General features: G+C 57.6%; 1 protein-coding gene across 2 annotated transcripts in view; it reads right to left on the bottom strand.

The window, feature by feature from the left end:
- Window positions 1–18,947, bottom strand: part of SCN4A (sodium voltage-gated channel alpha subunit 4) — a 47,581-nt gene that overhangs the window by 6,383 nt on the left and 22,251 nt on the right. For both annotated transcript variants that reach the window (XM_038163126.1, XM_038163125.1), the window contains 12 exons: window positions 18,487–18,630; window positions 18,151–18,274; window positions 16,800–17,038; window positions 15,042–15,215; window positions 14,408–14,764; window positions 10,381–10,812; window positions 5,873–6,002; window positions 5,410–5,564; window positions 3,332–3,505; window positions 2,561–2,683; window positions 2,051–2,329; window positions 762–815 (listed from right to left, as the gene is read on the bottom strand). In XM_038163126.1, the coding sequence (XP_038019054.1) occupies window positions 762–815; window positions 2,051–2,329; window positions 2,561–2,683; window positions 3,332–3,505; window positions 5,410–5,564; window positions 5,873–6,002; window positions 10,381–10,812; window positions 14,408–14,764; window positions 15,042–15,215; window positions 16,800–17,038; window positions 18,151–18,274; window positions 18,487–18,630 (2,385 nt within the window). The remainder of the gene's footprint in view (window positions 1–761; window positions 816–2,050; window positions 2,330–2,560; window positions 2,684–3,331; window positions 3,506–5,409; window positions 5,565–5,872; window positions 6,003–10,380; window positions 10,813–14,407; window positions 14,765–15,041; window positions 15,216–16,799; window positions 17,039–18,150; window positions 18,275–18,486; window positions 18,631–18,947) is intronic.

Here is an 18,947-nt window from a genome sequence, read left to right as displayed (position 1 = left end):
TTTGGGGGTGGCTCACAGTAGGAACACCCTGTGCACATCACTCTTCAAACACTTGGGGTTTTTTAATAACTCATTGAACCCCACGTTTGAATGCTGGCTGCTCTGCTCTCATAACCCACTGATTGCTTAAGGCAAGCCAGGTACTTTCTCCAGGATGGGATGAGCTTTCCCAGCTGGAGGGGTTCCAGAGGACATCATGTCGCAGCAGGCAGAACGAGCCCTCCAGGCTGGAGCAGTGGGGGCAGAATGAGGATTTTGGCTCCTGGAACTGAAGCTGAGTAGAGCAGATTCAGCCCCAGCTGTGGGGTGGGGTGGGAGCCCAGTGTGGGGCCAGGCTGCAGGTGACAATGACATGGGTGGCACAGGGACACATGGCTGCCCTCTTTGAGGCTGTGCACCTCAGCACGGGGGATGTTGTGGCTGCTCAGGTGTCCAAGGCTGTGTTGGACAGAGCCTGGAGTACCCTGGGATAGTGGAAGGTGTCCCTGCCCATGGCAGGGGGAGGCACTGGATGGGCTTTAGGGTCACTTCCAACACAAACCATGCTGGGATTCCATGATCTGATACATTTTGGGGGTTTCTCCACCCTGTAGCCTGTGTCCTGGCTGAAGTCATGGGTGGGATGCAGCACCAAAAGGCAGAGCCAGAGGGGATGCTGTAGCCAAGGATCCATCCCAGCCTCAGCTCTGGGCTCCTGTTCCCAGTCTGCCAAGGGGAATCCACCACTGGAGTCAGCCCTGTGTCCCTGCATGTCCCCTCACCTCACGTGAGTCCACGGCCGCGTACATGATGTCCATCCAGCCTTTGAAGGTTGCCTGTGGGAACAGGAATGGTCAGACTTGGAGTCTTTTCACACACAAAGGATTTTGTGATTCTGTGGCAGTGGAGAATGTATTTTCTGGCAGTTGTTTGTGGCTGGGAAGAAAGGGAAGGTGATGGGTGCATGTCTGGGGTTTAGCTCTGAGCACTCTGGCTTCTCTATGGGAATGGCAGGAGAGGAATGGGGGTTGAATCCACAAGAAAAATGTCCCAGAAATATGGAAATTCCCAGGTGAATATACATGGACCATTCTGGGGCTGGAGCTGCCAGTGACTTTCCAAAACACCACTGCAAACAAGGCAGGGAAAAGAAGCAATTGACTCTTTTCTCCCTTCTGCTCTCTTAGAAGTCATTTTCCCGAAGGCAGGGCTGTGCCAGGGCCAGCTGCCTCCTTTCCAGTCCCAAACTGTGCCAGCTCCATACCTCTGACTTCCATATCCTGCCTCTACTTCTGCTGAATTCCCATCCCAGCAGTGTGGGGGGACTACACCCAGTCTTTTACAGAGTCTCCACTGCATCTCTTACAGCCTTTTGCTGCTGATTTGTTAAACAAAAGGTCTGCACATTTTGTTTCCTGAATCTGATGGAACAACAAGGCTGAAGAGGAAGCTGAATTTAGAAGCAGGGGCATCAGCTGGGGTTGTTTTCCGATTCCGCAGCCAACATTTCACCTGGATCTGATGGGAGTAGCCTCAGCCTGGCCAGTAATGGAGCCCACATCTATATTTTTATCAAAACTGTGGTGAGCAGTTCCCCTTTGCTGCCTGGCCCAGCTGTGGGGAGTTCAGTGGAACTCGGCTGCCTTCGCCCTCTGCCCACAGGGGACACGTGTGTCCTTTTTCCAGTCGTCACCCGCCTCACACACAGCACCACAACCCACAGCTGGAGCAGACTGAACTTTCCAAAGGGGTGCAGGAGTAAGACAGAACCTCCCCTCCTGACTCCTACACCCCGTGTTGGGCAGGGGCTGCTCTGCAGTCCCAGCCTTGGTGCTGCTGCACCCATCTGCAGCAGCTCCCTGGTGAAACCTTCCCCTCCCACCTTCTACCCCGTCCCTTTTCCTCTTTGGCTAGGAGTTTCCCTCCTTTTCTAAGGGGTTTTTTTGATGTTAAAAACCAGCTTTAGAGCTAAGAAGCAGCTAAGAAACCCCATCCCACCATCAGCCCTGATGGTCATCCCACCACCCTTCTCCACACGTCCTGGACAGCGACGCCTGATGTCGTGACATACCACCTGCAGCAGGGACAGGTATCCCAAGCCCACGTTGTCAAAGTTGACCTTGACGTTGACCCATCTGACCTCGTTGGTGTAGAGCAGGGCCATGCAGTCGCTCTTGTTGTTGACCACGTCAATGTCGAAGAGCTCCCCCGTGGTGGTGTTGACACACCTGTAGTACTTCCCTGCGAACAGGTTCACCCCCATGATGCTGAAGATGAGCCAGAAGATGAGGCAGACCAGCAGGACGTTCATGATGGAGGGGATGGCACCCACTAGGGCATTCACCACCACCTGCAAGGAGAGAGAAGACCTTGGGGGACCTGGATGGGACCTTCATGTCCCCATGCCCAATCTTGCCCTCCCCAGCAGCACTGAGTGAGGTCAGACAAGACCAAAGGTTCCTTAGCATTGATCCCACCAGACTGGAGGCCCCTGAAAACCAGCTGGGATGTCCATGATGTGGAGGACTGCTGAGGGCTCTCGTGTCCCTGTCAGGGCCAGCAGCACACGGGACACACTTACCCTCATGCCCTCAAAGCGGGACAGAGCACGCAGGGGTCGCAGGGCCCTCAGTGTCCGCAGGGATTTGATGGCTCCCAGCTCAGAGTATCCCAGCCAGTTTGCTGTCAGGCTGACCAGGGACACCTGGAAGGAGCAGCCCAAGTGATCAGCAGCACCTCAGGTGGAAACACAGCAGCAGCTCCTGCCCTTTGCTCTCTCCCCAGTCCCTCAGGCTGGTGGTCATCCTCTGGGACATGGACATTGAGTCCTTGGGGAGCCTGGTGACCAGACACCTCAAGGGTCACAGAATCCCAGAATGTTTTGGGTTGGAAGGGACCCTGAAGCCCATCTAGTGCCACCCCTGCCATGGGCAGGGACACCTTCCACTGTCCCAGGCTGCTCCAAGCCCCATCCAGCCTGGCCTTGGGCACTGCCAGGGATCCAGGGGCAGGATGACACCTCTTGAGTGTGAGGGTGGAATTGGTATGGGGCACAGAAAGGACAGATTGGTCTGTCATGGACCATTTGGGAGACCCTGTGTCCCTTCACAGCTCTGCTGGGCCTGGTAGAACTGCAGGGGCTGTTCTTGGCTTGGGTGTAAAGCAGAAGGGTTTGAGAGGTTCCTGCAACCAGGAACGAAGTGTTCCTTCCTGTGGGGGAACCATTATTCTAAGTAATGATATAAGCCCTCATTCCACAGCCACCCCTTTATCCTCTAAAATACAGTCTGGGTTCATTTACAACAGCCCCTAATTCCCCAAGCCCCTTGGCTTGGCCCTGCTCCTCACGTACATCCACGATGAGGAAATCCAGCCAGCACCAGGCATTGGTGAAGTACACCTTGAAGCCATAGGCCACCCACTTGAGGAGCATCTCGATGACAAAGATGTAGGAGAAGACCTTGTCTGCGTATTCCAGGATGGTGCGGATCACCTTGCGCTGCTCGATGTAGATGTCCTCAAAAGCCTGCAAGGGGCACGGAGCTCTGTGACAGTCACATCCTTCCATGGGACCCCACGGAGCTCTGTGACAGTCACATCCTTCCACGAGACCCCACAGAGCTCCGTGACAGTCCCATCCTTCCACGGGACCCCAAGGAGCTCTGTGACAGTCACATCCTTCCATGGGACCCCACGGAGCTCTGTGACAGTCACATCCTTCCATGGGACCCCAAGGAGCTCTGTGACAGTCACATCCTTCCACGGGACCCCACGGAGCTCTGTGACAGCCCCATCCTTCCATGAGACCCCAAGGAGCTCTGTGACAGTCACATCCTTCCATGAGACCCCAAGGAGCTCTGTGACAGTCACATCCTTCCACAGGACCCCAAGGAGCTCTGTGACAGTCACATCCTTCCACAGGACCCCACAGAGCTCTGTGACAGTCACATCCTTCCACGGGACCCCACGGAGCTCTGTGACAGCCCCATCCTTCCATGGGACCCAACAGAGCTCCGTGACAGTCACATCCTTCCACGCGACCCCACAGAGCTCTGTGACAGTCACATCCTTCCACGAGACCCCACAGAGCTCCGTGACAGTCACATCCTTCCACAGGACCCCAAGGAGCTCTGTGACAGTCCCATCCTTCCACGGGACCCCAAGGAGCTCCGTGACAGTCACATCCTTCCACGGGACCCCAAGGAGCTCTGTGACAGCCCCATCCTTCCATGGGACCTGTGGCATCCCAGAGCACACCCTTGCTGGCATGTCCCTGCCTTCCAGGGAGGGAGATGCCTCCCCCTCCCATGGGCACACAGCTCAGAAGCTGTTGAATCATCCAGGGATGCAAACCGTGGAGGATTGTTGGTACCTGAGCTTTGCTTCTCATCCAGGTTCAGAGGAACAGAAGGTCCCCTGATCCCAGCCTTCCTCCCAGCCCTGCCTTCCAGGGCTCAGGAAGCTGGGAGCCTAAGGATGGCTGGTCCATGAGGACCTGATCCACGTGGGGTCCAGCTCCTGCTTGCAGGTCCCTGTTGGCTTTGTGGGGCTGGACCCAAAGCAGAGCTTCACTGAAGCTGAGGTCCAGCTGCATCCAACTCCCAGGTGTCTCAGCTCAAAGCCCAGGACACCAACCCACATCCTGGGATGCTTTGGGAGTTTTCAAAATGCCCTGAGGAGTTGGGGTGAGTGCTACACCCACGTGTTGAGTAATAACTCAGAGGTAGGGGTGTGGTGACCAGGTGCTGCACAGCTGGGCTAGCACAGCTTTCAATTCCTGCACCAGCTACAACCTCAGACATCCCCAAACCACCTCAGAGCGAGCTGCAGACATGTAAAGTGTGTCTGAAAAGCCTCTTAGTCCCTCTGTTCTCCTTCCCTCTCTCTTCACCTCCAAACCTGCAGAGAAGTTGGTATTTCCTGGGTTAAATCCAGCCCAAGCACTCAGAGAAGAGCACCAGGCCAACAGTGATAATGAATTAGTTGATTTAACACAACACCCAGGTTCTGAGAGGGGGCACCAGGCACTGATGGAGGTGCTGAACAGCAAAATAAAAACCATGAACTGTTTGTCAAGCACCTCCTGACAGCTGGTGATGGTGGTGGTGAAATGAGGAACCACAGGAAGCTCAGTAAATGGTTCAGATGGTTCATAGCTGGCATTAAGAGCAGCACTGGGGGCTGGAGGCAGTGGCATCCCCTCGAGCCATGGACCACAGCCTGTAGATGATGGTCCAGAAATGCTGGGGAGGGTGACCAGGGCTCCTGGAGGGTGCTAGAGCCGAGCCAGATGGGGTTTGAAATCAAACATTTGCCCACAGCTGGATGGCCCAGGAGATGCCCAGAGCCTGTGCTCTGTCCCCTCCCTGGGCTCTCCCAGGCTGGGAAGCTGCTGCAGAGCCCTCGGGGCAGGGGGAAGGTGGCACCCACCAGTGCCCCGCTGCTGAGGAGGATCATGAAGACGATGAAGGTCTCGAACCAGTCGTGCTCCACGATGCGGAAGCAGGTTTTCCTGAGGTTCCACCAAATCTTCCCCTTCTCACTGGTGATGTCCACGTTGAGGCAGGGGAACCTCTTCACACAGCCTGGGGACACAGGGCTAGGAGTCACTCCTGGCCAGGGTGTTCCCACTATTCCCAGTTTTATTGGCATTTTAAACCCTCCCTGGTGGAAGTTGGACTAGGATCCTGCTGGGTTTAGGTGGGGTGCACCAGGGGAGCTCCATGGAGATCATCTCTGGGGTGGTACAGGAGGATTTGGGGCTGAGCTCAGGGAACCTGGGGGTCCCTGTGCTGCAAGAACTGGTTGGCAGTGGCCCCCTCCAGCCCCATTTTTCCCTGTCCACACCCATCTCCCCTGTCCACAGGGTCTCCAGCCCTGCTCTGCCCCTCACCTTCGGTGAAACACTCCTCGGGCTCGTTGCTCTCCTCAGCCACTTCTGCCACCTCCTCCTCCTCGGGCGCGGGGGGTTTGTAATCCACCGTGCTGCACACGGACGAGGCGTTGTCGCTGCACAGGGGGTTCTGCAGAGGGACAGCAACTCAGGCCAGGCTCCTGGCCTTGGGCTGCCTCCAGCCATGCTCCTCGTGCCCCAGAGGAGCCCAGGCAGGACTCCTGGTACCTCCTTGTTTGGAGTATGCTCCAAGGCCCCCTCCCAAGGATCATCCAGGGATGTAAACCTTGGAGGATTGTTGGTACCTGAGCTTTGCTTCTCATCCAGGTTCAGAGGAACAGAAGGTCCCCTGATCCCAGCCTTCCTCCCAGCACAGCAGCTCCATCTCCCATCCACCTGTGTCACCACTTCACGCTGATTCTGATTTTCTCACCTCCTCCTCCTCCTCCTCCATGTGTTCCCATCCAATATTTGCTCTGCCAGCCCCACTTTGGTGCAGAGACCCAAGCAGCTTCTGCTCTCTCCTCCCTCTGGCTTGGCTCGTGCTGAAGGGCCCTCAGCCCGAGGTTCACCCCAGTTCAAAACCTGCATCCCAAATGCCTCTCTCCAGCTCCATCCTGCTCCACAGCTCAGCTTGGCTGCCTTCCCAGAGACCACTCAGCAAGGCCAGAGGGGCTGATAACAAAAGACAACCTTGGCAAGCCCCTGGGACTCTTTTTCCCCTGGTGTTTTTTGTTTGTTTTTTTTTCCTGTCTGAGAAGCCCTTGTGCAACACTTGAGGAAGCAGCAGATCCCCAGCCCTGCCTATCCTGCCTGGGAGCAGCAGAACCAGAGGGTCCAGTATTTCCAACACAGGAAGGTGTTGGCTTACATGGGATCCTCCCCTCAGGCTGCTCCTGCTTTTGGTAATCCGTAAAGGAGCTGCTCCATCCTCCAAAAACCAGGGAAAAGCCCCTGGGGTAAACTGAGGCACCGTCACTGCCCACAGCTTCAGGGGTCACAGTCACATCTCTGTGAGAAGAAGTGGCTGTGGGGACCTTTGGGGACAGGCAGGAGAGGACAGCAGCAGGGGAGGCACCAGCTCTCAGCTGGTGGCTCTCAAGGACCACTGGGACCATCCCTCAGTCTGGGGGGTGGGTTAGGAGGGGCAGGGGGATTAGGGAGGCTCAGCACGGAACCAGGCAAGCTGTGACCCCAAAGAAGGACACACAGGAGCCATCTGCCTCCAGGACAGCCTTAGAAAGGGTCAGGGTGGGGACAAACCAGTGCAGCTGCCCTGGAGATGTGGGAAGGTCCAAAAGGGATGGCTCACAGAGCCCAGGAGTTCTGTGGGTGGAGCTCAGGCAGGTTCTGCTGGGTGGGGACAGGGATAAAACCCAGCCCTGGGGGCTCCTGAGCCCTCCCACACCTGGACCCAGCAGGTTTGGAGGGCAATTTCCATCCCACACCTGGCACAGCATCGCCAGCCTGCCTGGGGCTGTCCCACCCTGACTCACCCCGTGACCCCAAAAGCCACAGCCTTGAGAATCACAGAATTGTTCAGGCTGGAAAAGCCTTGTGAGACCACAGAGTCCAGGACCACCACTGACCATGTCCTCAAGTGCCACATCCACAAGGCTTTTAAATCCCTCCAGGGATGGGACTCCAGCCCTGCCCTGGGCAGCTGTGCCAGGGCTGGACACCCTTTTCAGTGAATAAATTTTCCCTAATCTCCAATCAAACCTCCCCTGGCCCAGCCTGAGGCCGTTCCCTCTCCTCCTGTCCCTGTTCCCTGGGAGCAGAGCCCGACTCCCCTGGCTGTCCCCTCCTGGCAGGAGCTGTGCAGAGCCACAAGGGCCCCCCTGAGCCTCCTTTGCTCCAGGCTGAGCCCCTTCCCAGCTCCCTCAGCCCCGCTGACAACACCCCTGTGCTGCACCAGAGCCCGGAGCATCTCAGAACACATCTCCATGCCCAGCAGGGTGGGATCCCCGTGGAAAAAGCCCCTGGAAGGGCCCTGAGCCCTGCACAGATTCTGCAGAGCCACTCAGCCAGGGGGGTACAACAAAAACAGGGGCCCTGCCCAGACAGGGGGAATGATAGGCTGCAATTTATCATGAAATCACAAATTATTTGGGTTGGTGAGAGTCTCAAAGACCACGTAATTCCAACGCCCTGCCATGGCAGGGACACCTTCCACTGTCCCAGGCTGCTCCAAGCCCCGTCCAGGCTGGCAGCTCCTCCCTGCTCTGAGCTGTGAAGAAAAACCAACCACGAGACACAGAATGTAGCTGCGATGATCCTGCCCCTGCCATTTCCCCAAAAAAAAAGCTTTTCATTGGAAAGGAGCTGCTGTGAACGTGGGGGGGAGTTCTGGTGGCGGCTGGGGCCGGTGGCAGGGGGAGCGTGCCCGGAGCGGGCTCTGCGCGGGGCTCTGGCTCCATCTGGAGCCAGAATGCACCCAGCACCAGCCCCGGAGCAGTGCGGGGCTCCCACCCTTCAGCACCTGAGTGCTAAATTAAATAATTGTCATTTCACCTTGTAAACGCAGGCTGGGGGAGCTGGGGTGCTCACCTGGAGAAGGAAAAGGTCTGGGGGGCCTCAGAGCCCCTTGCAGGGCCTGAAGGGGCTCCAGGAGAGCTGGAGAGGGACTGGGACAAGGGATGGAGGGGCAGGACACAGGGGCAGCTCCCGCTGCCAGAGGGCAGGCATGGATGGGATATTGGGAATTAGGAATTGTTCCCTGGCACAGGGTGCCCAGAGCAGCTGGGGCTGCCCCTGGATCCCTGGCAGTGCCCAAGGCCAGGTTGGACACTGGGGCTTGGAGCCACCTGGGACAGTGGAAGGTGTCCCTGCCATGGCAGGGCATTGGAATTATGTGGTCTTTGAGACTCTCACCAACCCAAATAATTTGTGATTTCATGATAAATTGCAGCTCATCATTCCCCCTGCCTGGGCAGGGTCCCTGTTTTTGATGCACCCCCCTGGCTCCCACCTGAGTCAGCTTTGTCTGAATTTAGGCACCAAACCCAACAGCCCCGATGGGCTGAACTGGTATTTACTGGTTGAGAGGTGCCCTTTGCCTTTGCTGAGCTTAGAGCTTTCCCATGCAGTGTTTGGAGTGGGTGCTCTCTGCTGAACACACCCTAAAGCCCAGAGCTGTGCCAGGACAGGTCCCATGGCTGCACCCCAAGGTTTTCCCACCTGCTGGGGAGCACTTTGTGGTGACAGGGAGCTGAGGCCCATGGGGAGCCCCTGTGTCCCCTCCCATTGTGGCCAGGCTGGCACTGGCATCACCTCTGCAGGGTGCCCAGTGTGCTGGGCACTGCTGCTGTGGGACTGGGGTTGAGTAGGGTAAATCTGGGGGGAAATGCCAACTCTCAGCCCTCCTGGTGGCAACCCTGAGGGAACTGAGAGCAGCAACCTCACTGGCCTATTCCCTTGACCAAGGTGCTCCACGGAATTTTGTCCCCTCTTTAGGGCTTGGCAGTGACAGGGGCCAGCCCCACCTTTCCTCCTGTCCCCCTCTGCACCCTAAATGCTGAAGTCTCCCTACTGCCCCCGATAACACTAAATAATCATTATTGTCCCCTCTCCTTGCTCCGTGTTGTGCCAAGATGGGTCCCTGTCACCGTGCTGATCTGTGAGGAGCCTGCAGAGGGGAGGGAGGTGAGAGGCTCTGCGGCTTTGGGAGCCCTGCTTTATTTTCCAGCCTTTCCTGGGCTCCCTGTGCAGTCTCATCCAGGTGCCTCCTGGACCTGGCAGAGCTGGTTGGGCTGGAGCTTTCCAGAGTTCCCTCAGCTCCTGGAACATGTTTGCCATCCAGTCACGACAAATCCCTGCTCAGAGCTGTCCTATTGTCCAAACAAAGCCCCTTCCCAGGCTAATGCACCCACTCATGTCTGCCTCAGCACCTCCAGCTGCCCCCTGGGTACCCAGGACCTTGGGGTGAGCAGTAACTTCCCACCACACCATCACCCTTTTGTGTCCACTTGGGTCTTCCCAAGTTTCTTGTCCCCCTGCCACCCTCCCAGTGGACCCCAGCAGTCCTCTGGAGACCAGGCTCAGCTGTCTCAGCTTTGGATCCCCCACCCCTCGCTTCATATTCACCCCTGCTAAGCTCCTCCATCTGGTCTGGGCCCCCCCAGGATGATGCTTCCCGAGGCATTAGCAGTGGATCCAATGATAGTGCCATCAGCAGATTTCCTGGCATCGGGTTCCTCTGGGACATCTTTAACCCCAAACGGGCGCTCTGACCCTTGCACTACCCCAGTGCTGCACTGGGGCCCTCTGGCATCAGCAATAACCCCACAGTCTGACCCAAACCAGCCAAAGCCCTGCTTGGACCCTCCCCTCCCACTCCAGCTTACCCTGGGAAATGCCAGCTTGGAAAATGCCAAGTTTGGCCCGTGCCACACCCTGTGGGAAAGCTGAAAGTGACTCAAACCAACATCACTCTTTGGGCAGCACAGCAAGAACGGGCCCGTCCGAGTTTTGGAGTGAAACCCTTCCCTTCCACCCGCCTTGCTGACCTTGGTGGTGTCCTCGGTGTCAGACTGGGTGCTGGTCTCCTCGTAGAGGTCGGACTCCTCAGAGGCGATGGGGACCTGCACCGTCAGGTTGGGGTTGTTGATGAAGTTCATGTGGTCCAGCTCATCCATGAAAATGTGCTCCTTGCCCGTGACGCCATCCAGGTACCCTGACTTGGGCTCCAGGGCCGTGTCCATGTGGTTGAGCACGGAGTTGTCCCTCTTGCTGGGGTCCTGCTCTTCCTCCGGTGCCACCTTCTTGCCCTTCCAGAGGCGGCGCAGCAGCGCCAGCAGCGCGGCCTTGGCGAGGGCGATGCCGCGGGTGATGCGGCCGATGGCGATCTGCAGGTTGTTCAGCTCCCCGTCGTCGTCCGACGCCGCCAGGCTGTCGGCGCTGAAGGAGCTCAGCAGCAGAGCCAGGAACAGGTTTAGCACCTGGGGGGACAAAGCAAACATCGACCCTGAGGTCCAGCGGGTCCTGAGCCTCAGGATTTCCCTCTGGAGCTGCAGGAATCTGTGGCATTCACATTTTCTGCAAAAACCCCTTCGCCCAGGATTTTTCTCCTGGGAAGCTGAGAAGCCTCAGAGAAAAAGGAAAACATTAATTATCTGATTTGCTTCTCCTGTGTTTTGCTCTTTTAGAACGTGTTTGGAAATTGTTTACCCACAGGTGATTGTTTCATTGGTTTCTGCTGTGAGTTGTTTTCACTCTTTGGCCAATCGGGGCCAAACTGTGTCAGGACTCTGGAAAGAGTCACGAGTTTTCATTATTATCTTGTTAGCCCTCTGTGAGCATCCTTTCTGTATTATTTAGTATAGTTCAGTATAGCATTCTTTGATATAATATAGTATCTTAAAATAATAAATGAGCCTTCTGAGAACATGGAGTTGGATTCATCATTCCTTCTTTCCTTCATCTGGAGGAGACCCAAATACAATAGGGATTACTGGTGGCTGTGGAGGAACTCCTTCCCTGAGCACCTCATGGGTTCTGCTCTGCCCTCACCAGCTCTGGGGCCTGCAGAGGTGCCACTCCCAGTTCCTGGAGGACATGGACATTTTCCTCCTGAAACCCCCTGGCCTCTGATGCCTTCCACCTCACCCTGGGCTCCCACTGTCCTGCTGATCTCTCTGCAGGTGATGCCAGCCATGGTTTCAGCTCCTCTCAAGCTCTGCTGTGGATCTGTGAGTGTGTCCCTTCCTTTGGTCTCTTGGAACTCCAGGAATCCCATGTGGGACTCCCCAAGCCTCTGGTGCTTCTCCCCACCACCCCCAGGGATGCAACTCAGCTCTTGTGGCTGTCCCTGGATCCCTGGAAGTGTCCAAAGCCAGGCTAGACGGGGCTTGGAGTAGCCTGGGGTAGTGGAAGATGCCCCTTGGCCATGTCACAGGGTGGGGCTGAGCGTTCTTTAATGTCCCTTCCAACCCAAACCAGTCTGGGATTCCACGGTGCTGTGATTATGTCCCTTCTCCCCAGGATGAAACCTCCTGCTTGTCCTCTCAGCTGCAGCTCTTCCTCTCCTCTTTCCTGGCTTTGGTAGCCCAGACTCCCAGCAAGCTCCTGAGGGTCTCCCACACCCCAGGGCCATAGAGGAGCCTGGACTTGGCTGTGACCCCATCCCTGTGCCCCATCGCTGCTCTGCTCCATCAAAGCCATGTTTCACCTCAGCACGAGCCAGTAAATGCCCTGTGTAACTCCAGGCATGGGCTCATGTGCTTCCCATTCTGCTTCACCGTCCCGAAACGTGCCTGGAGCCCACCACAGGCTCTCCTGGCACAGCTGGGGCTGCTGCCTGCCAGGAGCCGGGAGCAGAGGGGTGGGATAGGCACCCCCGCGGGGCAGAGCAGGGCCGGAGCCAGCCCACAGCTGTCGGTGTTTGTGCCGCTCTGCGCGGTGCCAGCAGCGCATCTGAGACGGGAATTAGCTGCTATCCAAGGACACTGCTGTTTTCACATGGCTCATGCCATGTGCCTTAAACCACGTCTTTAAATATATCCCCGCGGGCCCGGCAGGCGAATGCCCCATTAAGTACCAGTTACAGTTAATGGGTGCCGCTGGCTCTGGCTTTGTTGGACAGGACTTTGTTACCTTGTCACCCGACTGACTTCCTCCCTTTTCCCTGAATAACCCCAAAGGAAATGCTCAAAGTGTCATTAGGAGCAAGGGACGGGTCACCTTCTTCCTGCGTGAGAAACACACACCTCCCTGCACGGGGAGCCTTGGGAGCCTCTGGGACGGGCTCCAGGGCTCGGAAATACCTGAGGCAGGGCCAGGAGAGCCTGGCAGAGAGGAGGAGGAGGGCGCAGAGGGCTCTGGCCGTGTTTGTGCTCCGTGTTTCTCTGCTGGGCTGTAAATGGAGCCCGTGCAGGAGCTGCAGAGCTGCCCCGAGGGCTGGGGTGCACTTTTGGGAGGGGACACTGGCACCTCTGGGTGGGGACAATGGGACCTCTGGGAGGGGGACACTGGCACCTCTGGGAGGGGACACTGGCACCTCTGGGTGGGGACAATGGGACCTCTGGGTGGGGGACACTGGCACCTCTGGGAGAGGACACTGGCACCTCTGGGAGGGGACACTGGCACCTCTGGGTGGGGACAATGGCACCTCTGGGAGGGGACACTGGCACCTCGGGGAGGGCTGTCACTGACCCCACCAGCTGAAATTGTACTGCCCCTGTTTCTTCTCCAGAACAGTCCCCTGGAGAGGTGGGTGGACTGTGCTGCTCCAAAAATGAGCTCCAGAAGAGGGAAACCTCCCAGAGCCCCTTTTGGGAGGGCTCTGCAGGGACCCCCAGCTGGGATTCCCAGTCCAAACTCCTGCACTCCCTGCAGACAGTTCTGGACAGGCCCCTGCTCCTTAGAGGGGCTCTTGTGGGTGATTTTCAGCCTGCTCCAGCCTTACCATCCCCTGGGAAGGTGGCATCACAAGCTGCTGCTGGGAGATGGGCAGCCCGGGGGGGCACGGGGCTGCTCCCCTCTCTGCCCAGCACCGCCCTGGGCAGGGTCTGCAGCCAGGGGCTCTCCCTTCAAAGCCCCAAATCCCTGGCATGAGCCAGGAGAGCCAAGAGGCGTCCAAATCCCAACTTTCTGCCCTCAAAGTGGGAGACTCCAAGCTGACCCGAGCCGGGGGCTGCTCTGGGCTTCTCCCCGGGCTCCTTTCAGAGCCTCCCTGGGGACAGGGGTCAGCGGCTCCCGGGGGCAGATAGTTTTTCAAAGCAAATTCCAAAAGGATTACACAACCCCGGCAAGTAATAGGAGCGAGTCGGCGCTTCCCTCCCCTGCCCTGCTCCTCAAGAAGGGAGAGCAGGGCCCACGCAGGCTGCAAAACAAGCTCCAGAGCTGCCAGCGATGGGGTTACCAAATTTAGAAAGGATTTCACGCTCGCCTGGAACTCGCAAACCTGTGGCTCAGGCAGCACAGGCAGCCGGGGGGAGTGGGGAGGGTGGGGTGTAGGACGGGGGTGAGGGGAGAGGGGGCTCCCACAGACACAGAGAAGGAGGTTGGCTATCACCAGATGCCACCTGGGGCAACGTGAGGGCTTGGGGAGGTTGGGGATCTGCAGGAGCCTTGCTGGGGGGGCTGCTCCCAAAAGCGCCTAGAGCAAAGGGTGGGATGGATGGATGGATGGATGGATGATGGATGGACAGAGCACTCCCTTCATTCCTCATCAGGAGTGTGGGAAATGGGGCAGGGAAGTTGGAAAAGCCAAGTGAAGGACACAGGGCAACTTAAAGGTGAGCTCTGCTTTATCCCAGAGTGGCTCCTGCCTCTGCCTAAAGCCCATTTGTATCTTCTGTGCCTCAGTTTCCCTCCAGTTCCTGATCTGGTTTCAGCAGGGGGTCTCTCAGGAATCATTCCTCCCTCTGTTTCACACAGAGCTGACTCAGTCCACCCAAAGGGCCTGGGGAGGGAAAGGAATCCCTGTGCTCCCTGCAGCTCCAAACAGACCCTGCCACGGGCACAGCCCTGTGGAAAAGCTGAGCTGGACAGAGGCGTCCCCAAGCCCAGCACCCCCTGTGTCCCCAGGCTCACCACGAGGTTGCCGATGACCATGACCATCATGAAGACGATGAGGCACATGGTCTGGCCGGCCACTTCCATGCAGTCCCACATGGTCTCGATCCACTCCCCGCAGAGGATGCGGAAGACGATGAGGAAGGAGTGGAAGAAGTCATTCATGTGCCAGCGGGGCAGGGTGCAGTCCACAGAGATCTTGCACACGCACTCGATGTAGCTCTTGCCGAAGAGCTGCATCCCCACCACGGCGAAGATGAAGACGATGATGGCCAGCACCAGCGTGAGGTTGCCCAGGGCACCCACAGAGTTGCCGATGATCTTGATGAGCATGTTGAGAGTGGGCCAGGACTTGGCCAGCTTGAAAACCCTCAGCTGTGGGGGGCAAGGAGAGAAGGGGGGTGGCTGGGGGTGTCATTGCCACTGCAAGGCTGTGCCGCTGCCATTGCACCCTCCTGGGGCTGTTTGACCAAGGCAGGGGGGGTTAAACCCGCAACTGCTCTGACTCCAAATTCCCTGAATATTTAACTCGGCCTTGTCTTTAACAGGGGCCAAGTTGGGCACTCCCAAGCTGAGCCCCCACCATGAAGGAGGCTGGACAAGCCATCCCTGTCCCCGTCCCTGTCACCACCCAGGTGCCCCTGGCACGTACCAGGCGGAAGGAGCGCAGCACGGAGAGCCCCTGCACGTTGGCCAGGCCCAGCTCCACCAGGCTCAGAGTGACGATGAAGCTGTCAAAGATATTCCAGCCCTGCTGGAAATACTCGTAGGGATCCAGAGCAATGAGCTTCAGGACCATCTCTGCCGTGAAGATCCCTGTGAATACCTGTGGGAAGCAGCACCCTTGACCACTTGTTCATACACCAGTGCTGAGCTGTGGGGTGGGGTGGGCAGCATCCCTCTTTTTTGGGGTATTCCCAAAGCATTTCAGTCTGTTAGGGCCAGTCCCAGTTGGGAACAAGCTCCCCAGGTGCTGCCCAGGGGAGTGGTAAAGCCAGACTGGGAATACTGGTGACTGATTCCTCTGGAGGGACACAAAGGTTAGTGTTGGCAGCTGAAAATGAAAAATAAAATTTCCTTGGCAAGGAGACACCTTTGGAATGACTAGGAAATCACAGATGCCCAGCACTGGGAACTGGGCTGCTGCTGGGATGCCCCTGTCCCTCCCTGAGCCCTGGGAGAGCTGAGCTGGGTTTTACACATTGCTCCTTTCCTGGGACCACAGCAGCACCTGCAGCATTGTGTCACTGCAGAGAGGGCTCAGCCGGGTGACAGTAGCCATCCCTGCTGCAATTCCACAGCACAGCACGTGCAGAGGGCCGGGTGACGGTGTTGGGACAGGTCTGTCCTTCACGGAGCAGGGAGGAGCAGCAGGGAGGCTCCTGCATCCCGGGGGATTGTCCCTACGTGTCCTTTGCATGGCCACAAACATCCCCTGTCCTGCTCCAGTGTCCCAGGGGATTGTCCCCACATGTCCCCAGCATGCCAGCCCACAAACATCCCCTGTCCTGCTCCTCCCAGCTGATGCCTGCCCTGTCCTGCGCACCCTGAGGTGGGGCAGGCAGCTCCCACCCGGCACGGGCAGGGGATGTGGGGCAGCCCCGGCTCGGGGGGATCTCCTCCTCCTGCTCCCATCCCCGCCTGGCCCTTCCCCAGCAGATCATCCCCCGCAGCCAGGATCCGCTCCTGGCTCGGAGGAAGCTCTGGAGCCGCCTGAGCCCGGCCGTGCCTTGAGCCCCGGCCCATTAATCCCCTTGTATTTCCTGAATGAAACCAGAGCCGGTCCCGCCCGCCGGGCAGCGGCGGCTGTCACTCCAGGGCTGCGCTGCGGAGCCCCGCAGGTGCCGGAGCGGAGCACGGGGCAGCCCAGGAGGTGGGAGCGCTCCCATTCCTCAGTGCATTGCCCACCGCTGCCAGGCAGCTCCTGCAGCTCATTTGCCACCAGCTCCAAGCAGGAGCAGCCACTTATTGCACCGATAAAATCAGGACAGCCGAGATTTGCACTGATCCCTGGGACGAATCCCTGATTATTATTAATTTTAATGCTGCATTGTTGCTTCCTGCTCAGCGAGGACCTGTTTTTTCCCACAGTCTGGAACACCCTCTGCTCTGCCCCGTGGCCATCCAGCATTTCTGTGGGGACACCGTGGTGTCACCCAGGGCTGCGATACAGAGCGTGGCTCAGGATGCACCGAGCCGCGCAGGGCTGCACAGGAGGGGAGCAGGGAATGGTGGATCCCAATCCCACCAGTGCCCTTGGTCTGGGCCATCCGGGAGCCCAGCCCCGTGCAGGGAGGCTGTGGGCAGAGCCCTGCCACGTTCTGTCAGCAGCTGGGAAGTGTCACACAGCAGCAGGGGGGATCTGCCCTCCGGGAAGGGGGTTTGAAAGGGGAGGGATGGAGCTCCCTACCAGGTTCCCCACGCTCAGCACGTTCTCGAACTCCTCCGTCATGGGGTAGTGCTCCATGGCCATGAAGAGAGTGTTAAGCACGATGCAGATGGTGATGCCCAGGTCCACAAAGGGATCCATCACCACCAGCTTGACAAACTCCTTCAGCTTCACCCAGGGACGGCAGCAATTCCAGACCAGGAATGTGTGGGCGAATTTGTACCACCAGGGTGGGCATTTCTGGTGAGCTTCTTCCAGCTCTGTGGGTGGGAAAGGAAAAGTGTGGGATTATCTTTTCCTCACCTGGGTGGGCAAGTGCTGACCTTCAGCAGAACTTCTGCTGAGGTCCTGGACCAGCTCTGGATGATCTATGATTTTAATATCATGGAATAGCCTGAGCTGGAGGACACCCACAGGGATCATTGATCCAGCTCCAGACCCCCCAACAATCCCACCCTGGGCACCCCTGGCAGCGCTGTCCAAACCCTCCTGGAGCTCTGGCAGCCTCGGGGCCGGAACCATTCCCTCGGGAGCCTGGGCAGTGCCAGCACCTCTGGGGGAAGAACCTTTCCCAGGATCCATCCCAAATTCCCCTGGCACAAGCTCATTCCCTTGTCCTGTCCTTGGTCACAGGGAGCAGAGATCAGAGCTGCCCCTTGAGGTCTGACCTCAGGCTCCTCTTCCACAGCTGAGCAAACCAAGTGACCTCAGCCACTCCTCATGTGGCTCCTCCACATCCTTCATCATCTTCTTAGCCCTCCTTTGGATACTTTTAAAAATCTTTAGATCTTTTAGATCGTTTTTGTCCTGTGGCACCCAAAAAATACAGGGGCTAAACAGAGGAGCCCCTGCACAGAGAGGATGCAGACCTGGCTCTCCAAACTGGAGGGCGATGGAAAGGCAGATCAGCCAGGGAACTGTGGATCCAATCCTGCTCCCAGCCCCTGGGCAGGATTTGAGGTGTCCCTGCCACCCTGAGATTGCCAGGACACCCAAGGGAACTGCTCTGGGCTGACCAGAGGGTTTCATGCCTGTTCTTGAGGGGACAGGGGACATGAACTGCTGAGTTCATGGTGCTTTTTGCTGAAGCTGACACTGCAGCTCCAGGGAAGATGCTCAGCAGTTCCCAGTTGGCTCTTGAAACTCCTCTAACCAGCTGCAATCCCTTTAATTTGTGTGAGATATTGGATTATTGCCTCCAGGCATCATCACAACGAGCTGGGATGAAAAGTCTGGCTTGAGCATCACTGACCCCATCTGGAGACCCCAGAGCTGGAGCCATCCCTTGTGTGGGGCTGGGAATTTGGGACAGCCACTGTCACCAGCCCAGGCCCTCCAGCACTGACCAGGACCCTTACTCAGTGGGACATACCTTCCACAGCATTGGAGATGACACTGATGGCACTTCCCACCCTCTTCTCCAGTCCTGGCCCATCTTGGTTGCCCACAGTGAGGTGGTTGAGGTCTGGCTTCTCCAGCTCATGGGTGGGGTTGAACTGGGAGGAGAGGGGGGAGGGATGCAGAGTTATTCCATGCTCTGAAAGACAGAGCAGGCAGAAAACAGGGAATGGTCTGGAGAGACCTCTGAGTGCAAGGGGGACACTCCAAAAAGGCTTGTAGGACCCAACCCACAGCGAGGCGGGCACAAGCCTGGCCCCTGAGGAGGCTGGGCACCCTCAGGGATGGCAGGGGCAGAGCTGGCACCTACATCAACCACGGTGTCGGATCTCTGCAGGGTGATCTTGGGCACCACCTGCCCGTTGCAGTCCTTGGCCTTGTCCTGGTCACTGTTGAGGTCCGAGTCGTGCACGCTGCTGGGCAGGGAATTGCTGCTGGATGAGCGCTCCTGCAACTGCACAACCCCATCCCTGTCACCCCTGTGCCCGCAGCCACGGGGACATCCCACAGTGGCTGAGGGCTCCAGGGGCTGGGAAAATTCCTTCCCTCCCTGTAAGTGGTGGATGGAGGAGGCTTGGAGCAACCTGGGGAAGGGGGAGGTGTCCCATGGCAGGGGGGGACTGGATGAGCTTCCATGTCCCTTCCAACCCAAGCCATCCTGGATTTCCAAGCTTTTCCTTTTCCTTTTCCTTTTCCTTTTCCTTTTCCTTTTCCTTTTCCTTTTCCTTTTCTTTTTCCCTTTCCTTTTCCCTTTTCCCTACAAAATGTTAC

The sequence above is a fragment of the Motacilla alba genome, chromosome 27 (genome assembly GCF_015832195.1).
Source record: "Motacilla alba alba isolate MOTALB_02 chromosome 27, Motacilla_alba_V1.0_pri, whole genome shotgun sequence".
NCBI lineage: Eukaryota > Metazoa > Chordata > Aves > Passeriformes > Motacillidae > Motacilla > Motacilla alba.
This window is presented reverse-complemented; position numbering and strand designations above follow the sequence as displayed.